This window comes from Panicum virgatum, chromosome 7N (assembly GCF_016808335.1).
Source record: "Panicum virgatum strain AP13 chromosome 7N, P.virgatum_v5, whole genome shotgun sequence".
Taxonomy (NCBI): Eukaryota; Viridiplantae; Streptophyta; class Magnoliopsida; order Poales; family Poaceae; genus Panicum; species Panicum virgatum.
In genome coordinates this window covers 31,896,996-31,924,553 of record NC_053151.1, presented here as the reverse complement: position 1 = coordinate 31,924,553, position 27,558 = coordinate 31,896,996, and the positions used below count along the sequence as shown (strand labels likewise).

The window sequence follows — 27,558 nt, the reverse complement described above, 5'->3', positions numbered from 1 at the left end:
AAGATATTAAAGGATGCTGATAAAATATTAAAGGATGCTGATATTAATACAAATAATGTGTATGAATTAAAAGTGTTTGCTCGACTAGTTCAACAAAAATTAATATGAACTATCTTACTAAGCACTAGGTAATTTAAGTGTATCACTTTGCTTACATGCAATGGTCAAATGTTCCAATCTCTCTCTATTTTTAACTAAGGCTCTATCTCTTTTGTACAAGAAGAAAATGACAACTAATTCACTTAAAATGTGTAGATTGCTTCCCTTGATAGATTGACGAGATAAAAGAATGGAAAATGATGCTCTGTTCGAGAATATTATTACATTAATTTTTGTTTAATAAAAACAAATATGTATAAATAAAGTAGTTATTTCAGGCTACATAAGGTTCACTTGGAGCTAACTCAAGCCTATCTTGACCTAGCCAACCCTAGCCACCAGCCTTAAACTTGAAGAGTTGCCCATACGGGACACTAGTTACATTGTACATTTGTGTTATCCAAGAGTAAGCACGTCAACGCCGCCAAACTCACCTCCAACAGGCATAACGAAAAAAGAGCTACAAGCTCGCGCTCATTTTATCCAATAGTACTGAATTCCGCAGGGATCAGTCCGAACTTGCAATTAACTGATGAGGAACTCTAACTTTATAGGATATGTTATTCTAAGTATAGATGATTCTTTTATGGAACATCAATAGGAAGCTAGTGAAAATTTTAATTACATTGTGGAGCACTAATCTAATGCACATATTCATTAATCCTTTTGGCGTGGTCTTTGGTGCCTTGTTTAACGTTGTTTAGCGAGTCAAGTTTGATCTTAGTTGAGATATAGTAACACCTGAGGTGAGAGATGCTAAACACTTAGCCCACAAACACATGTTTGTGGGCTATAGGGTTATTACCAAATCTAGCAGGTCTGGTCATATATAGATCGCTTATAATTTTCTCACCAGGAGCAAGGTTTTTACAGATATAAATATCTGCCGACCCAAATCATCGACACTACATTTTGCATACAGTATTGTTTCCAAAGACGTTACTAATAATATGAAGAATTTAAGAAAAATCTATAGAAATAAATGAAAATTAGTATTTTTTTTAAAGAATTACACAGTACAACGTAGACGCCCACAACACGCACGCACACTCACCCCTATGAACACACGTACGCAAACCCTACCCCTATGAGCGCCTCTGAAGGACTGAGCATCGGCAGATCTGAAGATTCCCGAAGTTACCACTGGCGCCTCGTTGTAGACGGAAACGTCGCTTACCATTTAAAAGCATAACGCCAGTAAATTCTAGGAAAAACCCAGAAAAAAGTGCAAGCACCAGAATTAACCAGAATTAGTACATCTAATTTTTGTTCTCAGCCATTTGGAAGTGGCCCGCCAAACCCAAGCCCAGCTAAAACACAAGCCCAGGCCTACGAGGCGAGGGCAAGGGGGTAGCCCAAGTGCCCAACTATATACCCTGAACCTTTCTAAAATTCTACCACTTGCTCGCCGCCACCGGAGATTATCGTGAACTCGTCGCCGGCGGCACCGCCATCGCAGCCGCGCCTCCCTCCTCGCCGCCAAGAGGATCAGCAGGGTCTTACGGTTAGACTTCCTGTTTTTCTTTTTTCCTCCCCACGCCTACCCCCGTTCTTCCTTTACTAGCGGCGACGATGGGGCGAGTGGCGCCAGTTCTTCGTCGGGCTCTTCGCCGGCGTCGAGCATCCGGCAGCTATGCTCGACCATTCCCTCCCCTTCCTGCCGTGCGAAATCGAACACCCCGAAACCTTAATGTATGCTATTTGTATTCGGATCTGACCATGTATTTTACCTACTAAGTTCGTTTTTCTTTTTCAAACACTATCGGGTATGCTCCCATGTCCTACACTGGGTCCGCCCCTGATGGACAGGATAATGCAATTTTATTGATGTTAGGTTTTGGATTAAACTTGCTTCAAAAAAATAGGTTTTGGATTAAACCACGTCCTTCATATTTACTGCTATCGTTCTTAGCTTCCTTTGTAGGATTACGCAGAAAATACTTCTCCTTTTTTTAAAAAAAAAAAGTAAAATACTTCTCCTTACATTGGTCGAATTACATTCTACCTTGTTGGATGCTATTAAAATCATGAATATATTGAGGAGCTGCTACTCTTAGCAAAATTCTCCTAACATATTAACAGTAAACTAAATCACTTCCAGTAGCTTGCTGCTTGCATGTTGGTTTCTGTGTTTATGGATGCTTGTGACATTGGCTGCCACGTCCTTTTCTTCGTAAAGAATACGCTCAATCAGTCCTTAATATCTATTATTCTATTGTTGATGAGTTGAATTTCGATAAGGAAATTCTGAATTGCATTTATGAGTGAGTCATTTTATTTATGTGGCATCAAATTGGAAACCTGTCAGTGTCTGATGCAGTTTTTTTAATTTTTTAAATGAATGTGAAGATGTTACTCCTTCAGCTCCAAAATGTAGGTTGTTTTAGTTTTTTTCCTGAATCAAACTTCTCTAACTTTGATCAAATTTATAGGAAAACATATTAACATCAACCATACCAAATAAATGCTCTCAAGACCTATTTCATAGTGGATTTAACGAAACTAATTTGATATTGTAAATGACCTATTTCATAGTGGATTTAACGAAACTAATTTGATATTGTAAATGTCGCTGCATTTTTCTATAAACTTGGTCATTTGAGAAGTTTGACTTAGGAGAAAACTATGCAAATTTTATTTTGGAGTGGAGGGAGTATTATCTATCGCTGGCTGTTCTTGCTGACATGTGCTGAATCATATCTAGCTTCTTTGGCTGTCTTATACTGTCTGCTTTACTGAGAAATGAGCCAGTCTGTTAGTACTTGCTTACTCAACATATCATCTTTTGATTCTTTATATAATTTGTGCTGAAACCGCATGGTCTACAGTGATTTTATAATTTTTGTTATATGTATGCTTTTAATTTGTTGTTTAAATTTGCGGTTCTGATGATTTACCCTGTTACTCACAGATTCCATTCTCTCCTTTTTAAGGGCCTGTTTGCAGTTGCTGTGCTATGCTGCAGAGTAGTCATTAATTCCAGCAGGATTTTGCCGGTAAGTATCTAAAGGGCTGCTTTAACCAAACATTTAGCCTAGGGGAATAATGCTTTTGAAAGGCCATCATGATGCAAACAAAGCCTTATCTTGAATATGTGGAACATTTTGAATTATGAGTATTTTACAAGTTTGACTATGCCAATGCTCAGTAAATGGAAGTGGAGAACTTGTAGCAGATAAGATCAGGTCACTTCAAGTTTTCACTTCATATTTGTCGTGCTATGTAAATATTACCTTTTGCTTGGAAATATGCTATGGTAAACGATCTAAATCATCAGGCGCTTACAGCAAACAGTAAGGTTGCTGTAAATCATCTTCAGCATCACATGATTTCAAAGCCTGCCTTCACCTTTGTCGCATACAAACTGAATCTTGCAAAACAATTTGTTTGTGTTTGTGTTCGTTACATGCATATCTACAAAACTGTAATACATCATAGAACAACCAGTGAACCAAATGAGTATTGCTCTATTTGTATATGACGTGATTTGCATAAAAGTATGGATCAATCCTACATTTTTTTTATGATAATGTAATTTTCTGTCCTTCAGATTTCTAGCTTCATGTAACTGTAATTTTATGCCATTCTACCCTGTATGTTTTCCCAGTGTTCTGAAGACATGGCAAGAAGTCCGAGAAACCGTAAGCTGGCAGCTCAGCATCTGAGGTCAGCCTCCCATGCTGTACCTTATGACTACAAGAAAACAAAAAAGTTAGACCAGAAAAATGAATTACAATCAACCTCAGAGGAAAAGGACTGGAAAAATGCCACCTGCTCAATATGCTTGGAGCGTCCACATGATGCTGTCCTGCTCCTTTGTTCTTCTCATAGCAAAGGTTGCCGGCCATACATGTGTGGTACCAATTATAAACATTCCAACTGCCTTGAGCTGTTCAAAAATGCTTATTCGCGGGAGAAACCAGCATGTGAAGTCTCAACCGTGGTGGCACCAACTAACCAGAAGCCAAAAACAATGCTGCTTGCATGCCCCATTTGCCGCGGGGAAGTTAAAGGGTGGACAGTAGTCAAACCTGCGAGGCGGTTTCTGAACCGCAAAAGGAGAACTTGTATGCATGAGGATTGCTCATTTGTCGGGACATATAAGAGACTCAAAAGGCATGTGAGGTCTGAACATCGTTCATCAAGACCACGTGAAGTTGACCCTGTGCGTTTGGCTGAGTGGAAGGAGTTTGAAAATGAAAAGGAGAGGCAAGATGCAATCAGCAGTGTCAGTGCCCTAAATCCGGGGTCGGTGATCATGGGGGACTACATCATTGATCCAGATAGCGACATCGATGCTTACATCGATAACCCTTATTTCGATGATATCTCTGACCATGACACATTCTTAGATGGTGACGAAGGATCTTATCGTAGAGATTTTGTGCACAGAGTTAGATCTCATAGGAGAAATGGGGAAAGAGCAAGTCGAAATCTCCCTCACGTTAGGCTTTCTGGCATTCGTCGTGGTGTTTCACGAAATCCATTTCAAGTTGATTTTGTCGCAAGATCTGTGAGTCAGCAAAGTGACAGTTAATATCAGAGCATGACAGTTGAAAGATGGGATCAATCTGGGTTTAATGATATCGTTGCAAGGAGGCAGATACTAGCGAACTATTATGCAGCTGATAATGGTGATATGGAGTTGCTTTATTTCGTTTTGCTGTTCTGGCAACCCAGTTGAGGTTTAAAGATTTTTTTTCTTTTTTCTTTATATGGGTTGGCCATCTTGCTCTCTGAGATGTGCCCATATGCTTATTAGGACGAAGGAAGCACTGGATGCGGATGATCATCTAATCAGCATTTCTCCTTTTTCTATCAAAGCAAAGGAATAGTTTATTTTTTTGAGGTTAAGTCGTCGTCGTTATGTTAGAGATCAAAACCACCATGTAAATCTTAGTCTCAATTATTTTATTTAAAGTTAAAACGGTCGCCATATACTGTAAGTTTTTTATTTTTATTTTTGGCGAAATGTTCAGCTTTATATGTGAACTGATGGCTGACGACCCGTGCTATTTGCTAACTGGTTGGCTACCATGAAGGCGTCAAACCCGTAGCCAGAAGCTACGAGCTCCTTGGTGAGCAATTGTTTGCCACATTTCTTACTTATGCTCAAATTGACATTTGGAGAAAATTACTCTACTATCTCAGCTCAATTTTATACATTCAAGGACAGGATCTACATGGAACTTTACAGTATATGGCCAGCACCAGAGGTGATGAATTCTTGACCATATCATACACAGCGGCACAGGTATACAGCCCTTCCTCAAGATATGCCGATCGTCTTCCCTAGCAGCCACATCACCAGCGAGAACTCGATCATGAACAGCGCGTGCAGCCATGTCCGGTCGACGACGAAGCCGAAGACCGTGATGCCAGCTCGGTTGTTCTCCAAGTAGGTCACTGAGAGCACCATGGTCGGTCAGACGACGCAGGGAGCCACGATTGCAACACTTACGAAACTGGAGCACGAACGCGCGAGGACTGCAGGTGCGGGTGCTTACCTAGCGCCTGCCTCTTCTGGAAGGAGATGTTGGTGACGTGGAAGGACGCGAACCTCGAGGTGTCCACGCTGTCCTCGCTCCGGGACTCGTCGTCGTCGGACTCCTCGCCGGAGGAGGCGCTCGCCACCGGGAAGGGGCTCGTGGGGGTGTGCTGCTGCAGGTACGCCGCCTTGCTGGGCGTCCTGGGGTTCTCCTGGTCGCGGTCCAGGCTGTTGATGGTGGCGTCCGCGTGCCACGCCGCGGCGACGCTGGTGATCGCCTGCGTCTTGTGCGTGATCTTGGCCGCGCTGTGGAGGCAGATGAGAAGGCCGGTGACGAGGCTCATGGAGCACAGCTGCAGCAGCAATCAAAGCATGCACTCTCATGTTAGGATAGTCACCAAGATCATCTGAGCGTCGCCAGTAACAGCACCGGGCCGGGAGGGGCGCATGGGACTCACCGCGAGCTCGCCGGCGGTGGCCAAGTTGACCTGCGCGCGCGGCCTCGTGGCGGCGAGAAGGGCGGTGAACTGGCTGACCGTGACGAGGATGAGGCAGTAGAGTATGAACCTCCGGTAGCGGTGGCTGATCCGGCGGAGCTGGACGCGGATGCGGCGGTGCTGCCTCAGCACGGCGGCGACGTCGGCGCACTGGCCGAAGTCCCGCGCGAACCCCGTCATGCGCAGGATCTGCAGGTAGCAGATGGTCTGGAACAGCACGCACGCCATGAAGAACATGGCGGTGCGGTACATCCAGGACGCCATCTCGAGCGCGCACGCGGCGGCGGACCACCAGAGCGGGAAGGGCCGGTTGGCGCAGTACCAGAACACCTTGTAGGCGGCGTCGGCGAGGAAGCAGGGGAGCACGAAGCAGGCGAGGAGGCGGAAGGAGCCGGCGAGCTGGACGATGTACCCGGCGCGCACGTCCTGGGAGTCGTGGCGGAGGCGGTCGAGGTAGAGCAGCCGGCGCAGGCCCCGGCGGCGGACGAGGGAGTAGATGGTGGCGTAGGCGAGCGCGGCGGAGAGCGTGAGCGAGGCCTGCACCTGCGTGTCGTAGGCGCGCCGGGGCAGCGCGGCGCGCGCGGCGCCCGGGACGGCCACGGCGAGCGCGGCGAAGACGAGCCACGACGCCGCGGGGCTGCAGGCCTCCGAGTGGTCGACGCACATCCACCGCAGGCACGACCGGAAGCTGCGGAGCTCGTCGCGCGCGTGCGACATGGACCGCGTGTACGAGCCCCGCCGCCGCAGCAGCGGCGTCGACACGGACCCCGCCTCGGCGTCCGCCGTCGGCGACGGCGACGGCGTGTCCGCCATCGCTACTAGCCGCGCGCGCGGTTTCCCTCTCTCTTGCCCTCGTGTTCCTTGCTCCTTCTGGCTGGCTCCCTTCTCCTGTCCTCCCGAGTGGCTGCTTCCGTTTCGATGGCCGCCCTGGTGTTTCGGGAGGAGATCGATCGATCAGTCGATGAATGCCGATGCATGCGCGTGGTGAGCTGGGCTGGGGTGGTTTACGGAGGACGAGACATTTCGACCTGTCTCGGATCTCAAAATCAGCTGTGAATCTGCCATGCCTGGCAAGCATAATCGCCGGCTGTGAAATCTTTGCCCTCTTTTTTCCGGGCTCCAACTTCCATTAATGCCGGACGGCGCAGCTTTCAACCAACAGGTTTCTTGGTTGTGCGCGTGAACTGCTGAGCTGCTCTTTGGTTGGAGCCTAGGATTCCTTACGTGTTCTACGAGGATTGAATCGAACTTTTTCCTGCGAAACCAGCATGCTTTCAATCAGAAGCATCCCTTTACGTCTCGTACCAACATTTTCTTTACTGAATTCTTTTCTTTAGCAAATTTTATTTACTGAATTTGTCTATCACGAGTTTAGCCTGAACATTTCTTATTTCTAACCATATTAGTTCGATCACCTCTTTTCTCCGATTTCCGTTTCCAGCGATATGAAAAAAAAAATGCTGCCATGCTGTGCGTCTACGTAACTGACGTTTTCTGTCACGTTACAAACGGCACGTAGCTTTTGCACAGTGGCATGCAGGACAAATAAAAAGGCCATGGCTGATGCCCACTTACCTGGTGTACGCATGACGCAGGTGTATATCGAGCACTGAGATACTTACAGCCACGTTCACCGTGAGTCCTTGACTGTTCAAAGATAAAATGGGAATTCGGTTGTCTAGTTGGAAGAGCGACAGTGAGGTCGATTCTACCAAGCCAGTAAGGACTGAAAAGAGTCGGCAACATGATCCGTCAAGTTGCTGAAAGCCTCAAGCCACAAGTTGTCGGATGTCTCCGAAGAGACTCAAGCCACAAGTTGTTGCAGTACGGGTGGTTGGCGGGGGAGGTGGTTTTCTTTTCCTTTCTTTTGCGGCGATTTCTTTCTTTTCCTTTTCCTTGTGGGCACCTAGGTGCATATCAGCATACTCCCTCCGTATCAAAAAATAAATCATCCTAGGAATTTAGAACAAATTAATTAACAAGGTAAAATAACTATGTTTGCCCCTATTTATTATTTAGATCAAATTAACAAGAAGGTAAAATGATCATGTTTGCCCCTATTTATATCCATATTTGGTACTATAATTAATTCTTGCATATACATACACTTTCAAAATAGGGTAAGATGACTTAATTTTAGGATAAATTTTGAATACTAAAATAACTTTATTTTCGAATAGAGGGAGTGTGTTTCAAATTTGTACATTTTGCACCGTTGCACACTTAAAAAAATTCTAGAAAAAATAGATGCATAGTATATGAGGCCCTGTGCCTATGAAAATTTGAGAAAATCTGAAGAGCAATGAAGGTGAAAGAAACAAACTCAGAGTACAAGTAGAAGAAAAGAACGAGTGGCAACCTAGGATATTTTTAATTAGAGAAAAGTACAATTTACATCCTCCAACTAACATGGTAGTATAATTTTTTAAACCATAATAAACTACAAAACTGGGCACCAAACAACATGCAACAGTTGAAACCAGATAAAATTGGTCCTCTAGCTAGTTTCAAAGGTGCTTTTCTATTTTCTATAAATAAGGATATGGTTTAATATCTAAAATTTCATAACTAATTCATTTTCAATTAGAAAATATGAGACTTGTACCCTTTTTAAAAAATATATACTCTATTTGTTGGTAATCTATTTGGAATTATTTAGAACTTATTTACCCTTGCACGTATCGTGTCATCGCTCGTAGTTGTGCCCATTATTTATCTGAAGTACCATTTAGCATTGTATGACACCTGGAGATCAAGCAAGAGGATCAAGCAGACTTGGAGTAAATAGAAGATTTGGAAGGCAAGACTAACCGCGTAGGTGCCATGTTGTACAAAATATAGATCCTACTTAGGCATTGCATGGCTACTGCTTTCCTTTATATAAAATGCATGATAAGCTTTTAGGTGTCAAACAAGGAGGGGACTCAAACACCATTCAATAAAATAATCATGAAACAAATTTAAATAAATAACAGGGCTGTCTATAAACAATAAAACACTAGGAACATTAATAGAAAAGATAAAAATAACTAAAAATAGAGCACCATGTTACATTTTTAGTTTTTTTGCACCAATTTGATCATTTTTATTTAAATTAATTAGTTATAATTTTGTTTAGATTAACCAGATTATATTCATTTCTAAAAAAACACCTTTTGAAATGAGATAAATGACAACATCTTAGTTTTCAACGGTTGCATTGCGCTTGGAGTTCGGTTTTGTAGTTTATAGTTGAAAATTATACTATTATGCTAGTTGGCACATGGTAAGTTGAAGAATTCGAACATAGTACCTCCTCTAGCTCAGATCTTAAATGTATAATGCTAATTGAAAAATGCACATAAAGTTTACTATTCTTTGTTTTTTATTGTCCCATAGTATTTTTTATTTTACACAATAAATATATGCTCATAAATTATAAAATTAGCTTATCAAGTGAATATTTTCTAACATGAAACACAATGATGGTTTTTGGCAAATATAATTTTCTTCGAATTGAATAAATGTTTGAAAAGCCAATACTTGGTTCTACATGAAGTAAATTTTGATTAGGCATGGTTGGCGACACGCTACCAACCAGCTTGCCGAAAAAGGAAACAGGAAAAGAAATGTAAAGAACACGATAAGAAAGGGAAGATCAGCGGTTGATAAAGCTGTTGACCATCACCAAGCTTGATGATAGCCACATGACGGCCACTACACCAGCTGGAATCCTGCCCTTGCTTTTAGATTCTTTAGGTTTCTTTTGTCTCCCCTTTTGGGAGATTGATTGGTGAATATACCCCATTTCTCGAGAACTCTGAAAACTTCGTCATGAACATCGCAAACATCCTACCAAAAAAAAAAAACATCGCAAACAAATTTGAGCTAACTAGCACCAGCATTTAGTTAGCTGAATTTGACAGACATGAGCATGTGCTGATCTCATGGAGCTGGATTATTACTGAAGCAGGGGTAAGCACTCTGACTAGCTAGGAACAGCTCATTACAAAGTGAGAAAGAACAGCTGATCATAAGTTGGGATCTAAGCTCTGTTCACTTCAAAAGCTCAGATCTGGGTTCATCCGATCAATGGTACTCGACCGTGGTGTCGCTGTAATGATGTGCTGGCACCGCGCAATGGCGACTACGAAACATGATTGCCTCCTAGGGTTTTTAATAAGCAGTTAGCTAATCACGTTTTTTTGATTTCACAAACTAGCTAATCCGAATTGAGAATCCGGCATCAAAGGAAGGCGAGATGCCAAGTTGCTGCTAGCAAGGGGACAGCATGATCCGGCTACATCCCTAAAGCGAGCTAGGTAGCTTGCCATGCATCCCTTTCCCGAGACTTGAAAATTTGCTCAAGCAGAGAAGCGAAAGGCGGCGCCCGCCCGCCTTTGATCGCTTTACAATGGCGCACTGACAGCACTGTCCTCTTCTAGCGCACGCCGCGCGAGCTGCCGAGCTGCTCCGCAGAGCCTGCTGCTTAATTGCCAGTTGCTTGCTGCACTCTCTATCCAACTACTCGCGTGCCGGAGCAGCAAGGGGCGGCGACGAGGAGGAGGAGATCAGCCATGCAGCTCTTCTCGGGCCGGAGCAAGGGGCACAGGAGCGGTGGCGGAGAGGACAGCAAGTGCCAGGCCGCGGCGGCGCCGACGGCTGCTCGGCACAGGAGTGGCAGGTGCCGCGCGCTGTGCTGCGGCGCGTCGCGGCTGAGCGTGTCCTCGTCGGCGTCGTGCTCTTCCGCGGACGCGGCGCCGGAGCCGCTCCCCCTGCCGCCGCCGCATCCGCACCCGCGCGGCCTGTCCAAGCTCGCGCACGGGATGGTCCAGGCGCGGCTGCAGTCCATGATCGACGCCGGCTCGGACGAGGCCACGCGGCCGCCGGCCCCGGCCCCGGCGCCGCGCCGCGCGCCGGACGAGCTCGTCGCCGAGCGGCCCCGCCGCGGCCTGCCGCCCGCGTGGGCCCGCGGCGGCCGCTACGAGAAGAGCGCCGGCCGGGAGGCGGCGACGGGCGGGCGGGCGTGCGTGGTGCTGCTGGCGGAGGACCGGCGGACGCACGACCCGCGGGAGGAGTTCCGGCGGTCCATCGCGGAGGTGATCGCGGCGAAGCGGATGGCCGAGCCCGCGGAGCTGCGGGCGCTGCTCAACTGCTACGTCTCGGTGAACGCGCGCGAGCACCGCGCCGCCATCCTCCAGGCCTTCCACGAGGTCTGCTCGGCCCTCTTCTCCTGCAGGCAGTTGGGCCGCTGAACGAGCTCGATCGCCTTGGTGGTGGTGATTTGGCTGCAAATTACTCTATCTGGAGTAAATGCAAGAGTGTAATTAGCCAGTCGTCCTGTGATTACCAAACGTCCAAACTGGGATGTGCGACTATTGTTGTAGAGTGTAATAAGTGTGTCCTTCTACTACTTGTTTCCTCTTAATAAAATACGTGCTCAGAAAAAAAAAGTGTATCCTCTCCCCTCTGCTTTTCTCAAGCAAAATGTTGCTATGAACAAGTACGATGCACATGCATATGTCTCGGCCGATTTGCTAGTACATATTAGGTTGTGTAATTGTATTCGGCAGAATCATTCTTCGGGTTCGAATGTACTAGAATTAGAGGTGCAAATGGGTGTCTCTTAGGTATTCATTACCGCTCTTTAGTTCAAAAATTTATATATACTAGCATCTCAAAAATAACCTCACAAGAGCTATAATTTAAAAACCTATAATTAGGGAAGGAGCTCACAAGAGCTTGACACACATCATTTTCATGATATATTTTATATGTTTAGGACGCACATTTTCTGATCGTAAAAGAAGGACCGGCGTGCTCGTCATTGCGACATGCTTTATTCCTTGCTTTTGTACTCGCTACTTGTTGCCGTGTGTGTGCTCGCGCTCAAGGTTGTTGGCCTCGTGAAGCTATCTAGGGGTGCTTTGCGGCCACCATACAGTCAAGAGTCAGTAATTAAACTCAGAGCTGCGCTGTCACTGATCCCCCACTCGTTGAGTCGTTTCCACTCCCAGAGCACGCATTGGGCCGGATGGATCGATGGCATTTTCCTTGCTTGGGTGGCCCGAATCGTCGGCCCATCTACATAAATGGGCTGGAAATTCCCACTCAGAGTTCGGCCAGCCTGGTGGCGCGTGCATCCCAATCGTGTAACGACTCACCACGATTTGGGTTGGCAACCGATACTTGAAACCCGAAACCCGATGAGTTTTTATTCTATTAGGGCACGGATCTGGATCACTTTCTTAACTCATGGGTCTACAAATGGGTAAAAACTCAGACCCATCGGGTTTACGGGTTCGGGTCTGGGAATGGAGAACCCGAACCCGAAAATCCGTGAGTTTTTTTAAACCCGAACCAATAAGCCATACTGGGCTGTATTCTAGACTTCTAGCCCATGATTCAGCCTAACAGCCTGGCCCAATATAAAATGTATATAAGAGACAACAACCATCCAAACCCTGAACCTAATCATTTTCTCCTCCCCACCCCAGCAAACGCGCATTGCGGCGGCCGGCTCCATGCGTCGCGCCGACGCCCCCCCTCGGCCCCTCCCTCGCAGCTCGCCGTGCGCACGCCCCCTCCCTGGCGGCCTCGCAGGTCGTAGCTCACTCTCCCTGATCCCTATAGGATGTAGCTCGACCCTCCTCGCCCGTCGCCGCTAGCAGTCTGTAGTAGCTCGCCGCAGTGCCGCAACCGCAGATCCGTGCCGCACTCTGCAAAGCTCGTAGGATGGCGCTGCTCTCGTGGTGGTTCCCCTTTTGGTACAGTCGTGCAAGGAACAAGTCTTCAAGGAACAATTGATGAATTGATGTGCCTACTTTTGGTTTATATTATTTGTCAATTGTTAACTTGGATGGAACTTGTATGTGCCTCGTTTTGGTTATTGTGAATCTGGGTTGTATGGAACTTTATGTGCTGGTGGTGGTTAGGCTAATTGGCTGGTGCCTCATTTTGGTACGGTGGCTAATTGTGATGTATGCTATTTTATGTATGAACTAATGCCAATGCCAAGTACTCCTATGTCATATGATCCTATCTAGTATGACTAGGCTTTATGGAATTATGGTTGGTGACCTATGAATTTGTTATTCCTGTTATTTTCATCATTTTTTGCTAGTATATGTATACATTTATTGAATGCTAGTATATGTATATCATTTTCTGCTCTGTACAACAGATGCTTATGCTAGTTAACGGGCACGGGCGACCCGTGGGCGACCCGAGACTCGCACGGGCACGGGTCTGGATGTGAAAACGAACTCGTGACGGGTTTTTTAACGGGTCTTATTCTAGTGTCGCGGGCACGGATCTAGGTAGGCAAAACCCGACGGGTCTGTGCCCGTTGCCAACCCTAACCACGATTGACGATTCCATTTCCATCCATCGAAGAAAGTTGGTTACCGTAGTGCCTTCGTCGACACAGGTGTTTTATTCAGAGTACGCGTACAACACCACTGGGAATTCAGGCGGGCCACCGATCTGAGCTCGCAGCCGGCCGCGCGCTCTAGCAGACGCCCTTGGTCTTCCCGCCGGCGAGCGACACGCTCCGCTGCACCGCCACGACGGGCTCCCGCTTGACGACCCTGGCGGACGCCTCCTCGCCGGAGCCCCTGGCGGCGGGGCCGAGCTCGATGGTGACCCGCACCCTCGGCACGCGCCCGCCCCTGGCCTCGTCGTCCAGCTCGTCCAGCGCCATCCGCACGTGGGCCAGGAACCGCTCCGCCAGCGGGCGCCCGAAGTCCTCCCGCACCACGACGCGGAGCACCTCCATGTGCTCCAGGTCCGCCGGCATCGTGTACGCCGGCACGATCCACCCGAACCGGCGCAGCTCCGACGACAGCCGGAACGCCAGCGAGGCGTCCTCGCCGCCCTTGGGCGTGAAGGCCACCAGCGGCACGGCCCGCTCCTTGGAGATGATGGTGAACCGGCCCGTGCGCTCCAGCCCCTCCCGCAGTATCCGCGCGCTCTCCATGCAGTTCTCCATCACATTCCGGTACCCCTGCGACGAGCACAAATTGTTACCAAATTGTTCGTGTTGGTGCGCTACAGAGATCATACATGCATACCTCGAAGCCTAATCGGAGGAACTGGTAATACTGCGCGATGATCTGGCTGGACCCTGCAGGGAGTTGGACATGTCGTCAGATCGAGTTCAGAATAATCTCAATCGGCGACGATCGAGATGCTAATGTCTGGCTGGTGGCATGGCGATGGCGATGATCCTGTCGTGCCTTTGGAGAAGTTGAGCGTGAAGGTGGGCTGGTCGGCGCCGAGGTAGTTGATGTGGAAGATGAGGTCCTCGGGCAGGTCCTCCTTGCTGCGCCAGATGACCCAGCCGACGCCGGCGTAGACGAGGCCGTACTTGTGGCCGCTGACGTTGATGCTCTTGACGAGCGGCAGCCGGAAGTCCCACTCCAGCTCCGGGTACAGGAACGGCGCGATGAAGCCGCCGCTGGCCGCGTCGACGTGGATCGGGGTGCCCCACCCGGTGCGCCTGTTCCTGGCGGCGAGCAGGTCGTTGAGGCGCTTCACGTCCTCGAACTCGCCGGTGAGCGTGGAGCCGAGGATGGCGGCGACGCAGATGGTGTTCTCGTCGACCATCGCCACGGCCTCGTCGGGGTCCATCACGTACCGCCCTTCCCGCAGCTTCACCTCCTTGAGCTCCACCTCGAAGTAGCGCGCGAACTTCTCCCAGCACACCTGCACGTTGGCGCCGGTTACGATGTTGGGCCTGTCGCAGGGCTTCCCCGCCGCCCTCCGCCGGTGCTGCCAGCGCCGCTTGAAGGCCAGCCCGGCCAGCATGATCGCCTCCGACGACCCCACCGTGCCGACCCCGACGGCCTTCTCGCCGGCGCCCACCGGCGCGTTGAACAGCCGCGCGATGATGTTCACGCACCGGTTCTGCGCCACATGCAGGGAAATTGAATTACAGAGGATCGGACGCGCTGATTAAATTGACAATGGATCGAAGATCTAGATGGCATGGATGCGTGCCTGGAGCTCGGTGGTGACGGGGTACTCGTCCATGTCGGCGTAGTTCTTGTTGATGCCCTCGAGGATGAGCCTGTCGCACTCGGGCTCCATCCACGTGGTGACGAACGACGCGGTTCAGCCGCGGGCTGCTGTCCAGCAGCAGCTCGTCGTGGATGATCTGGTACGCCGCGTCCTTGGAGATGGACTTCTGCCCCAGCTCGTACCTGTGCATGCTCGCATGCCACATCAACACACGAGAAAATCCCTAGCCTACTGCTTGATCAATCGATCAGAATTCAGAAGACGGCGGCGTTCGACCTCGGGAGCGGCTCCTGGACGTATCTCGAGGCGAAGACGACGGCCGACGCGGCGGCGGCATTGTCGAGCTCCTGAACATGCGTCAGAACCATCTCTCTCTACGCTGACAGCTCGCTCCGGGTGTCTTCCCGGTTACAAGAGATTGCTGTTGCTGTTCGATTAATTTAGTCCTATGATCTATGCCTATATATACTGGAGGGAGACTTGAGCGATGCTGTATCCACTGTGCGTTGCATTGCTTGTCCCATGCTGTTGCTGCCACGCGACTCTGCTTCGCTCCCACGTCAGACCCTTGCCTTGCTTGTCCCTGCTGCTTTACTTGCTAGCTTCAATTGCTTCCCGGAGCTGCTTAATCATTCGGTTATTGTACCAGTGCACCACGCATGGGCCAATCCTAGGACAGAGTAAGATGTTGCTTCCATAAAAATTTCGAAGCAAACCAAACGTAAACCAGCTTGTTCATCCAGTGAAACCAGAAAAACTGAAGCTTTACTACATGTGTGTGGATGAACATTGAGAATTTCTGCCCGGCAACGTTCAGGCAGCAAAACTGAACAAAATCTGAAAAGCACGTGTACAATCTAGTATGTAGCATATTTCCTTGTTTGGGCAGAGGCACAACTGCAAAGTTCCTGTTTCCATCTCCAGCTACCTTCCTCAGTTCCTCCTCGAAATTCTTCCAGAGGCAAGTTTCCTTAAGTTTCGGGCTTTCAGAAGCATTTCGTCTCGCAGGTTTTACCAATTTCCTTGCTGGGCGAGTTCAGTAGCCGTACAGCAGGATCTGTTTCAGCTGGAGCAGGGATTACTTATGTACAGAAGTCGCTTGCCATGAAAATAGAGGGGTTTGACAACCTTATTGGGGGGAAAGAAAATCTGGGTTTGACAAGTAAGTGTTTACAGTATATCTTTTAAACTGTATAAAATGTAGCAGGTAAATTATCTTGGTAAATATGCCCATTGTGGTTTTACTTGGTGCTTCAAATATTGCTGTCTGGTTAGTTCTCATATTCAGTAATAGCTTCTGTCATTGGGTACGCCTTTGTTTGCTGCGGATGGGTTATTACTAATACTTTCATCTCGGTCAGTCCCTAAAATGTTGATCGAACAATGTGAAAAAAAAAGTTTATCAGAGAGCAACAAGCATGAATATATTTATTTTGAAACATACGTCCGAGGGCTTCTTGTACATGATTTATACGATGGAAAATAAGAACCAGCACAGCAAAAACCATGTAAAAAATGAGGACAAAATTTGAGAAATCATTATTGTCCATCGATCCATTACGACCATCCACTTCCTGTTCTGTTCTCCAACACCGTCGATTCTGCTGCCAAGTGGGGACCAAAAGAGAACCAAGCAAATTCTGCATATCAAAACCTCTAGAAATATCTTCAAAAAAAACCCTCTAGAAATATTTACCAAATGCAATCTTTTACTGAGAGGAAACGTTCCATATCGCAACATTACAAGGAGGTAACAAAAAGAAATTACTTCATCGGCACGGAAAAGCCTGGTCTTATTCAAATGTTCATACGGAGCCGCGCGGGCGCATATCATTCCGCGTTCCCTATTCCTCTACGATGTCCAGGTCCGCTGGATCAACGGACGTGAACTCACCCTCCTGCGAGAACAAACCCTCGGCCTTGACAATCTTCTTCTGCGGGATCTGGCTGATCTTGAGCCGGTCGTCGTCCGTCAGCTCCCAGTCGAAGATGTCGAGGTTTTGCTTGAGCCTCTCCTTGTTGTAGCTCTTGACGATGGACGTCACGCCCTGCTCGTATATCCACCTCAACGCCGCCTGAAGGAAGACAAGAATAATGGATGTGTATCAGACTACCAGTTCAGGTAGGTAAGCCGTAAGCATCAAAAGGAGTTTGGAGCTAGAACAGAGCTTTTGTTAATGTAGGCTATAAACGTACGAACAGACATGGAGAGCAACAGATTACTGCTACTGTACTAATTCAAGCTAGTAGGTAGAATCCTTTCTTATTTTTACTAATTATATATAAAAAAACTGTTTTAGCTTTCAGTATAGTAGGTAGTAGTAGCAGGCACTAGACATCTCGCGATCCACGCTTATACTTTCCTAAGGGACACCGTGACAGCAACAGCATCCGTGGCGCCATAGACTTCTCATCAACGCCCGGGCAATTGTCCAAGTCACTACCGACGTCAGTCAGAAAGCTACGTGTCAGAAGAGAAACCCAGCCGGGCCGGGCGCGCGGATGGCGGCCGGCCACCGGCGGCGGCGGCGTACCTGCGCGACGGATTTCCCCCTCGCCCTGGCGATCCCGGCGAGCACCTCCGACTCCAGCACGGCGTTGCTGCCTGTGCCGTCCCAGTTCTGGCCCCCCAGCGGCGAGTAGGCCGCGACGTGGACGCCCTTGTCGGCGCAGTACGCCCGCAGCGCCCGCTGCTGCCACGCCGGGTTGAGCTCCACTTGGTTCACCGCGGGGGGACGGCGGCGGCGGCGAGCACCCTGCCGAGGTGCCTGGTGGTGAAGTTGCTGACGCCGATGGCCCTGGCGAGCCCCAGCCGCTGGCACTCCTCCATGGCGCGCCACACGCCCTCCAAGTCGAGCGGCACGGCGTCCTCCTTCCTGTTGGGGAAAGTCAGCGGCCCGGGCTTGAGGGCCACCGGCCAGTGGATCAGGTACAGGTCCAGGTACTCCATCTGCAGGCTCCTGCTCGATCCCACACGGCATCACGCACGAGAAAAAGATCAATTCTTTTTTGTGAGGAATTTTATTTCTGAATTATGATGACTAGTAGTAGCTGGACCGGAAGAAAGAACACGGGAGGCGTGGCGGCTCTTACTTGAGGGTCTCCCGGAGGGAGGGGAGGACGAGGTCCGGGTGGCTCTGCGTGCACCAGAGCTTGGACGTGACGAACACCTCCTCCCGGGACCGGAGGAGCCCGCGGCGCACCGCCTCGGCCACGGCGTCGCCGAGCGGCCGCTCCGTGCCGTACATGGCGGCCGTGTCGAAGTGGCGGTAGCCCACCTCGATGGCCGCCAGCACCGCGTCCTTGGTGACCCCGCCGGGCGCCGGCGGGAACGTCGCCGTGCCCATGCCGACCGCCGGCATCGGCCGCGCGCCGCCCGACCGCAGGGCCACCTCCGGCACCGCCGCGGACGCCATGCCGATGCGATGCGCCGTGCGCGCCTGGTCTCCGCGGGTCAGATGCGTCGCGCTGGCTGCGATGGTTACGTCTAGGTGCAGGGACGACGGAGCAGGAGCGCGCGTGGCGTGATGGAGCCCGTACGTGCCGGTCGCTTTGGGCCTGACTGGTTGGCCGCATACGAGCCAACCAGGCTCCCGGGGTACAAGACCCCCGTGATTGGATGCCTGGGTAGTGTTGGGGGCTGGTTGGCTAGATGCAAAACCCGCCCCCGGGCCAGGCTCGCGGGATTGGAAACGAAGATATCGGTCGTTTCCGCGTGGCCTGACTGGCGCGGTGCGAGCGACCTCGCCTAGGTGTTTGCGCAGTGACACAAAGAGTACATGAGTGTTGTTGGTAGTCTGGCAACCAATCACTTGCTCGATCCAGCCTGGCTGTGCGGGAGCAGAAACCAAACAAAGGCCCTCTGTTTAGTTCACTTTATATGTAGACGTAAAATTTTTTTTTTGAATGAATCTGGTCAATTTGAAGTACTAAATGAAGTCTATTTACAAAACTTTTTGCACAGATGGGTTGTAAATCGTGAGACGAATCTAATGATGATAATTAATTCATGATTAAGCAATAATTAGCGAATGGTTACTGTAGCATCACTGTTGCAAATCGTGAATTAAGTAGGCTCATTAGATTCGTCTCGTGATTTACAGCCCAACCATGCAAAAAGTTTTGTAAATAGACTTTATTTAGTACTTCAAATTAGTAAAATTCTTTTGTAAAATTTTGTGTTTTTGTGTTTTTTCGTTTACGAGGTGGGAACTAAACGGGACCAAAATCTCCCTGTATGCGGAGAGCCTGGGCGGTCAGAGCCTGCATCTGTAGAACGAGCCAGGTCGCGTTGGGAAGAGAACTAATCAGACCCTTTATGTAGTTGGAGTAAGGGCACGTTTAGTTCCCTGAGCAAAAATTTTTGTAGGTTAAATCAGTATTTTGACCGGATGTCGGGAGGACTTTTCAGACACTAATTAAAAAACTAATTTCAGAACTCACTTGGAAACCACGAGACGAATCTTTTGAGGCCTTTGACCGCGTCATTAGCACATGTGGGTTACTGTATCACTTATGGCTAATCATGCACTAATTAGGCTTAAAAGATTCATCTCATCCTGTACATCCAAACTGTGTAATTAGTTTTGTTATTTAATTATATTTAGTGCTTCATACATGTGTTTAAAGGGGAGGTGAAAATTTTTGGCGAAAATTTTTGGGAACTAAACGCGCCCTAATCGCGCGGGTGACGTGGGCGTCCTTGTCTGGACATGGACCTGTTGTGTTGGCACGGGAGAATTCCTGCGGATGATGGCGGTGATGCATGCCTGACTGACTCCACCAGAGTCCACAGCGTTTGGTGTCGTCATGCGTTACGATTGCACCTGGTAATTAAAAACTTCCGTTTTTCTCCGTAAGAAAGAAGTTAAAAAATTTCTGCTAAAAAAGTTGGTGAAGTGACGACAACCGCTTATCAACAACCGCGGGCGTTGATTAGGGCAGGGTTGTTTAGTGTTTTGTTTGTAAGTGCCTAGGAACAGTTTTGTAAGGCCCGGTCTCCTGAAGCTGCTTGAAGAAAGAAGAGAAGAAACAAACAACCGCAACTCCACAAGAAGTAACTGTGACATCATTGATGACGACGGCGATTGCGCGGCAGCTGCTATCCCTGGGCGTAAGATTTCGACACGTAGGAACGAAGGAAAATTTGCATGATTGGAATGTCTTGGCACCTTGAAATCATGAATGCCAGGACGTGAAATATACTATTCTGCAGAGCATCTACTGATGACAAAGCTAGACTTTGTTTAGTTGCCTCGTGTAAAATTTTTAGAAAGTCATTTTTCTATATTTGAAATACCAAACATAGATTAATCATAAAATAAATTACAAAACTCGTTTGTAAATCGCGAGACGAATCTAATGAGCCTAATTAATCCGTCATTAGTAGTTGTTTCATGTAATATTACTGTAGCAACTTGCGTTTAATTACGGTCTAATTAGATTTATTAGATTCGTCTCGCGATTTACAGGCAAATTGTGCAATGTGTTTTTTATTTCGTCTAGATTTAAGTCTCCATGCAGGTGCCGGAATTTTTTTTAAAAATTTTGAACTTTGCAACTAAACAAGGGGCTAATACAAAAAGTGCCTGAGGGTGTGTTTTAGATCACTTTGCCAAAAAAAAGTTTCAAAGGGAATCTTACTAATTAGGAGTGTTAAATAAAATTTATTTACAATTTTTTTTGCACAGGTGGATTGTAAATCGTAAGGGGAATCTAATGAGTCTAATTAATCTATAATTAATTAATAATTAGCGGATGGGCGAACGAGCCATAGCTCGGTTGGCAACTCGTCAGGTGCGCGAGGCTGTCGGCCCGCGTTCGACTCCCATCGGGAGCAACGCGGGTGTCGCACTGGGAACAGTTTCCCCACGGTACTGTAGCATGAATGTGTGTGTGGTGGTGTGAGTGTTGCAGTATGGCGCGTTCTGAGACTACTCGGACAGCCTCATCTGCGTTGAGTCCGGTCAGCGTGGGCGCCCAAAATCTTAGATGACTCCCCGGTGCTTCTGGGTTCTTTCAAAAAAATAATAATTAGCGGATGGATACTGTATCATCACTGATGTAAATTATGAATTAAGTAAACTCATTAGATTTGTCTCGCGATTTACAATCCATCCGTGCAAAAAATTTTATAAATAGATTGTTTTGATATTCCATGTATATATTCAAACATTCGATGTGATATTTTTTTTATAAAATTTTGAGTTCTAAACAAACCTGAAGCTATAATAGCAGAATAGCCTCTATCGGTTGGAACCTAGCTGAGCGCTATATATATGACTATATGTACAGCTAGCTGGCACAAGGTTCGTCTTCTCTGTTGCCGGACTGACTGGATGCAGTGCTGTTCCCACTAGGAATCTATCTTGCACGTTTTATGAAAGAAGAATTTTATATTTATGGAGTATTAAATGAAGTTTATTTATGAAATCTCTTTAGGATGGGTATAACTTTTCGCGATGAATCTAATGACGGTAATTAATTGATGATTGGCTACAGTAGTGATGCTGCAGTAACTATCATCTAATCACGCGGTCAAAAGGTCTCATTAGATTCTTCAGAGTTCCTAGTGCAGGGGTTTTGAAATTGATTTTGTAAACTGACTTTGTTTAACACTATAATTAGTAGTCAAAATATTACTATTTCTAGCACAAGAACGAACCAAATAGAGCCAAGAGGCATCCCAACGAGTGGGCGGACCCAGCTTTTCATAAAGACGTAGACCGGGACCAGACGAGTGGAACGAGCTGTGCCATGTGGACCGGGTTTCTTCTTCTGGATCAAAATGAATTGTGCCTTATGAGGCTGTCCACACTGAGACACGGAACTGCACGGGAGAGCTGCAGCAGCGCACTATAAAAAGTCCGCAACCATTGGGGAAGCACGCCATCCCTTCAAATCCAGCGGACTTCCCGTTCCTCCTCTACAGAACCACGTGGCGCGGGGCCCACCCGCTCGCGCGCCTCCCAACCGCCCGGCATAAGGGTGGCGAGGCCGGACGAGGAGCTGGGGACGGCTGCCGCCGCCGCAGTGGAGGGAGGGATCTGCCCCGCGCCGCTCCTCACCCGGCGTCCGTCCGCCGTGCGCGAGGAAGGGGAGGGGGCGGCGGACCGGCGGCGCTCAGGTCCGGCAAGGGAGGCGCTCGGGTCCGGCCTCCTCGCGCGAGGGAGGTAGAGCTCGGTCCGGCACGCCATGGCCCCGCAAAGGCCTCTGCCACCGAACGCCAGGGAGGAGAGCAAGCGCCGGGCCAGAGGCTAGAGGGCGCGGCGGAGGATGGAGTCCACAGCTCCATGGCCGAGCTCGAGGTCCGCCATGGAGGGAGGTGGGAGTCCGCACCTCCATGGCCCGACCGGCGAACGAAGAGGCCGACGAGCACTCGGCCGGAGGGAGGGAGGGAGAAGGGAGAGGACGTCGCCGTGGAGGGAGGAGGAAGGGGCCGCCGCCGCCGAGGTCGAGATCCGCCGGGAGAAGAGAGAGGGAGGGGCGGCCGGCCGAGCGGATCTAGGCCGGGGGAGGTCGAGGCGGAGCTAGGCCGGCGCGCGCGGGCTCGCCGTGGAGGAGGGCCGGCGGGCGGAGAAGTCGCCGGGGCGGAGCACGAAGGGAGATGGCAGCGGGCGGAGCTGCCGCCGGGGACAGGGGAGGAGCGGCGCGGGAGGGGCTGCTCGAGCTCGAGCTCGCCGGAGAGGAGGAGGAGGGAGCCGTAGCGCGGGAGAAGCCGAGCTCGAGCTCGCCGGAGAGGAGGAGGAGGGAGCCAGGGCGCCACCGCCCACGCCAGGGAGAGGAGGAGGAAGGAGCCGGGGCGCCGCCGCCCGCACCATGGAGAGGAGGAGGGAATCGGGGCGCCGGCAACAGAGAGATGGGGAGAGAATGGGAGGGAGGAGAGAGAGGGCGTAAAGGGGGTAAAAAAAATCTGACGTATCGGTCACACTGCTTGGTAGTTAAGATAGAGTAGAGATATAGAGGATGAATGTGTGCAGGAAAACTGGAGATAAATGAGAGAATCTTGATGACTAAGATAAAATATTTTTTTAGAGGATGAATTTAGAGTAGAACGAGTGCAGATAGCTTGAGCCGGGTTTTTTTCTGGGCCATGACTAGAGCCACGGTCCGGGTGGCCCACTAGGACCCAATGCCCTCTTCTCTCTTTTTCGAGAAAACGTGCTTCCTTCGATCAATCATTCTACTGAAGATCCTCCAAGTCAAGGAAGAAAGCATGCCCTCGTTTAGATGCATGCTGTAAATTTTTTGAAAGGGAATTTTTTTATATTTGAAGTTTTAAACATAGACAAATCACAGACTAATTGCAGAACTCGTATGTAAACTACAAAAAGAATTTATTAAGACTAATTAATATGTCATTAACACATGTTTACTGTAGTAGTTACTGTAGCAATTTAGTGTCTAATCATAGTCTAATTATGCACATTAGATTTGTCTCGTAATTTACAAGCAAACTATGCAATTAGCTTTTTATTTCGTCTAGATTTAATACTCCATGCATGTAAGATTCTCATTCGATATGATAGTTTTGGAATTTTGAATTTTGCATCTAAACAAGGGAAAGTTCGTGGCCCTGTTTAATTTGACTGTGACTGCACACCATCGATCTCCGGCGGCGAAACAGGGGCGGGCCCAGGAATTATAAGGTGGGTATTCAAAATTTCAAAAGGTGTAAAAAAATTTTGATAGCCCAAAATTCACAAATAATAATAATAATTTTAAAATTAAGATCAAATTTATCACTAGTCACCTCATCTCGCGCTCAACTTGATTATCTCAGAACCGGTTCTGCTTGCTCGCCCATGCCCCACAAGACACGGACTGCTGGAGCGTCAGAGTTTTGGAGGCCCAGCCATCATTGCGAAGCGGCAACGCCTTGCCCTGACCACACGCACCACACCGTGCACGGTCGAGCCCTGCGCCCCTGCCTAGTTGAGGCGCTGGTCTGGCCGCTACTCGCATCTCGTGGCCCGTCCAGCTGCCAAGCCCATGACGCCGTCTATCTGCCCGGCCGCGGAGCCCCTACCATTGTCTGTCCTTGCAGCCGACGAGCCCCTTTTTTTGTTCGTCCTTCTGGCTTCGTCGCGCACTCACTGCCGGAATCGCTGATTCGAGGAGCTAGGGTTGCGGTCTTGCATCTGGGGGTTGAAAATCGAGGGACCGAGAGGACGCACATACGTTTGGCCTGCCTGTTAGGCTGGCTCACTAGCTACCTGATCGCTAATGAACCTTGTGGACTATTGGGTGGGGAGGGGTGGAACGTAGGATGCTATAATTTTTCAGCACGAAGCAAAAACTAGAAGTTTGGAAGTCTATTATGTTATGTAATATTTGTACTTTTATGTTATACATATACGATACACTGTATATATAGAAGATTTTGTCCGAAATAATGAGTGTTCATATGAATACCCTTGATACACCTTGCGCCTGCCCCTGCGGCAAAAACCCCTGTAGGGTCGAGATGGCGGACTAGAGGGGGGTGAATAGTCCTTTCTAAAACTAATTACGCCGGCTAACCGAAACTTATGCGGAATTGAAACTATTCGCTTAGCCAAGACTTCACCCCTCTAACTATGACTCTAAGGCACCTCCAAAAAGATCCTACACAAAACAAATGGATTGCCAAGCTATCAAGAGCTCTCCTAACAATTCTAATGCCAAGCCACACAAGACTAAGCACTAGTACTTCACAAACAAGAGGAGCTCCTACACAATTCTAATGAGCAAAAGCACAAAGCCAAACCTAAGCTCACTAGATGCTCAAGGACAAGGATACACAATCCAAACCCAAGAGCTCAACTTGCTTAGCTACACAATCTAAGTAAGAGCAACTAATTAAACTACACAAGCTAACTAGTTACACTAGGATCTCTACTTCTAGCTACAAAAGCAAGAAGATGATTAGCAAGCTACACAAGCTAACTAATCACTAAAGAGCAACTACACAAGCACAAGATATATATGAATGTAAATACAAGACTTGTGATTTGGAGAATGCAAACCACCGAGAAGAGTAGACAAAATTGACACGATGATTTTTATTCCGAGGTTCACTTGGTTGCCACCAAGCTAATCCCCGTTGAGACAAGCTACAAGGTTGCCGCCGATCCACTTGTTAGTGGTGACTCTCAAGTCACACTCTCCCACGTGGAGTGCTCACACCGGGCACACCGAGCTCTAGCACATGATCCGGCCGAACCACTTGTTGCTCTTCACGTCTCGCTCAACTAGAGTTGCTCTTCGCGGCTCCCGCGGGGGGAGCACAATACCCCTCACAATCTCTTCTCCGGAGCACCGCACAATCTTCTTGCGGGCTTCAACGGAGCCTCTTGCTACCAAGCCGTCTAGGAGGTGGTAACCTCCAAGAGTAACAAGCACACCGGCTTGCAACACGATCACCTAGTGCCACTCGATGCAATCTCTCAAAGCAATCGCACTAGAATCGCTCTCTCACTCGATCGGATGATTACTATCAAGTTAGAATGAGTAGAGGGCTCTCAAGCACTCTCACACATGGACACCAAGTCCCCAAGGTGCTCAGCCACCTCAAATGGCCGGCCACACCCTCTATTTATAGAGGGAGGCCCCAAACTAGCCGTTACACTCAAATCCGCGGTTCAAAACTTCGAACCAACCGATTTGCAAACGTCTCTGACTAAATCTGGAAGTGACCGGCGGACTGTCCGCTCCCCAGGGGCGGACCGTCCGCCGTTCAAAAAGTGAGCACACACAGAAACCGCAGTGTTTCTGTCCCAGAATTTTCAGTAGGAGGCAGACCGTCCGCAGTACAATTTGGACACCCAAGACAGAACTACCAAGTATCTGCGCCCGTTTCAGCTTTTAAAAGCGGACCGTCCGCCCCCATGGACCGGACGGTCCGCAGTTCATTTTGGACCACCAACAGAGCCAAAAACGGTTCTGCTCGAACTCATCCGAGATAACGGCGGACCGTCCTCCCTCCAGGAGCGGACCGTCCGCAGGTCTATTTCCAGCAGAAATGTACCTAGGTAAAACGGCCATAACTCTTAGCTCCAATGTCCAAATTTGGTGATCTTGGACTCTATGGAAAGCTTATTCAGAGGGCTACACAACCCAACTGAATATTTGATCCAAAACACAATGGATCAAAGCAGTATTTCACTCCAATAGCCAACCTAATTTCCAAAGAACACCGAAAAGCCTTTCTTGCTTCCCCAAGTTGGTATACATCAACTCCAACTCTTTCTCCTTTGCAAATGTGCCAACAACACCACGTGAACAACACCATGTGCATGTGTGTTAGCATTTCACAAACATTTTCAAAGGATTTTCACTTGATCTCACCACGCCACTCGATCATAGCAACATCGCAATGTTAGATCGCTCAAGTGACACTAGATGACCGATATGCAAACAAGTTTGCCCCTCTTGATAGTATGGCTATCTATACTAAATCCGGTCATGCACTTCTCTACACAACTTTTGACCGGTGAAATGAAATGCCCTACAAGTCATACATTTGCCTTGCGCATTCCATTTCATCTTCCCAAATATTTATGCCACACAAGCGCAAAACTCCATCAAGCCTTTTGATCATCATCATGAGTCAACACTTGGCTTGATCTTTCTTAAATGATATGATCCACTCCATATCATCACATGACCTCTTTGGTCTATCGATCTTGATCTTGCTCGCTATTCACTGTTGCCTCGGTCCATCGGCGCCAAATCTTGCCTAAGCTTCACCGCCTCGCGGTCCCTCGCTTCAAAGCCTTGACTTGCCCTTCTCCATTGCAACCGGTCCATCAAGCCAAGCCTTGTCTTGATGTTCTCCACTTTGGTCACATAACTCCATGTCATGTCTCATATGCAATGAGCTCCTCGATCACACTATATGAGCATAGCATCAACCCTTAGTCATTTCTCCTCCATGGCACATATTGCTCATACTAGTGTCTTTGTATGAACTAATCTCCTGTGTATCTCAACATAAACACTTATTAGTCCACCTAAGTTGTCACTCAATTATCAAAACCAAACAAGGGCCTTTCAGCCCCCCTGGTGCCGCCACCGCCAGAGAGAACGTCACTCCTCCGTCCGGTCCCTGATCCACCGGTCGTGTACCGCCGCCGCCCCGCACCCAGTCACTACCGTAGTACCGTTGGCCTTTCCTACTATCCCCCTCATCTTTTCTAAGTCCGGCGGACACCAAAACCCCAGCAGCTCCCCTCCCCTAATCCCAGCAGCCCGCGAGCTTCGTAAGGAAGAAGAACAGTACTCTCGGACCCACCTGCAATGATGGCGCCTCCCGCGCGCGTAACTCCTCCCTGATGCCTGTGTCAGGGTGCTAATGGTTTAGGATCCAAACCAAAACCGCACCAAACTATTTTTATTAAATATATTAACAAAAACCACTCCAAACCAACCCATATCATATAAAAACTAAACCAAACCATACCATCTGAGCCTGCTATAAGGCTAGACTGAAAT

General features: G+C 48.6%; 3 protein-coding genes and 2 pseudogenes across 4 annotated transcripts; 2 read left to right on the top strand and 3 right to left on the bottom strand.

The window, feature by feature from the left end:
- Window positions 1-1,462: 1,462 nt before the first annotated feature.
- LOC120683593 lies at window positions 1,463-5,037 on the top strand. Of its 2 annotated transcripts, none has more exons than XM_039965681.1 (3): window positions 1,463-1,603; window positions 3,033-3,095; window positions 3,707-5,037. In XM_039965681.1, the coding sequence occupies exon 3, from the start codon at window positions 3,719-3,721 to the stop codon at window positions 4,634-4,636; it is 918 nt and encodes a 305-aa protein (XP_039821615.1). In that variant the 5' UTR covers window positions 1,463-1,603; window positions 3,033-3,095; window positions 3,707-3,718; the 3' UTR covers window positions 4,637-5,037. The 2 variants fall into 2 exon arrangements, with proteins under 2 accessions (XP_039821615.1, XP_039821616.1); XM_039965682.1 differs by having other exon boundaries at window positions 1,469-1,603; window positions 3,011-3,095.
- Window positions 5,038-5,246: 209 nt separating this feature from the next.
- On the bottom strand, window positions 5,247-7,263 carry LOC120683592. The gene is made up of 3 exons (XM_039965680.1): window positions 6,046-7,263; window positions 5,607-5,940; window positions 5,247-5,505 (listed from the first exon to the last, which is right to left on the bottom strand). The coding sequence occupies exons 1-3, from the start codon at window positions 6,895-6,897 to the stop codon at window positions 5,369-5,371; spliced, it is 1,323 nt and encodes a 440-aa protein (XP_039821614.1). The 5' UTR covers window positions 6,898-7,263; the 3' UTR covers window positions 5,247-5,368.
- Window positions 7,264-10,457: 3,194 nt separating this feature from the next.
- LOC120683491 (probable transcription repressor OFP9) lies at window positions 10,458-11,525 on the top strand. The gene has a single exon (XM_039965567.1). The coding sequence runs from the start codon at window positions 10,641-10,643 to the stop codon at window positions 11,316-11,318; it is 678 nt and encodes a 225-aa protein (XP_039821501.1). The 5' UTR covers window positions 10,458-10,640; the 3' UTR covers window positions 11,319-11,525.
- Window positions 11,526-13,403: 1,878 nt separating this feature from the next.
- Window positions 13,404-15,511, bottom strand: LOC120683581 (annotated as a pseudogene).
- Window positions 15,512-16,773: 1,262 nt separating this feature from the next.
- Window positions 16,774-18,744, bottom strand: LOC120682248 (annotated as a pseudogene).
- Between the last annotated feature and the right edge of the window lie 8,814 nt (window positions 18,745-27,558).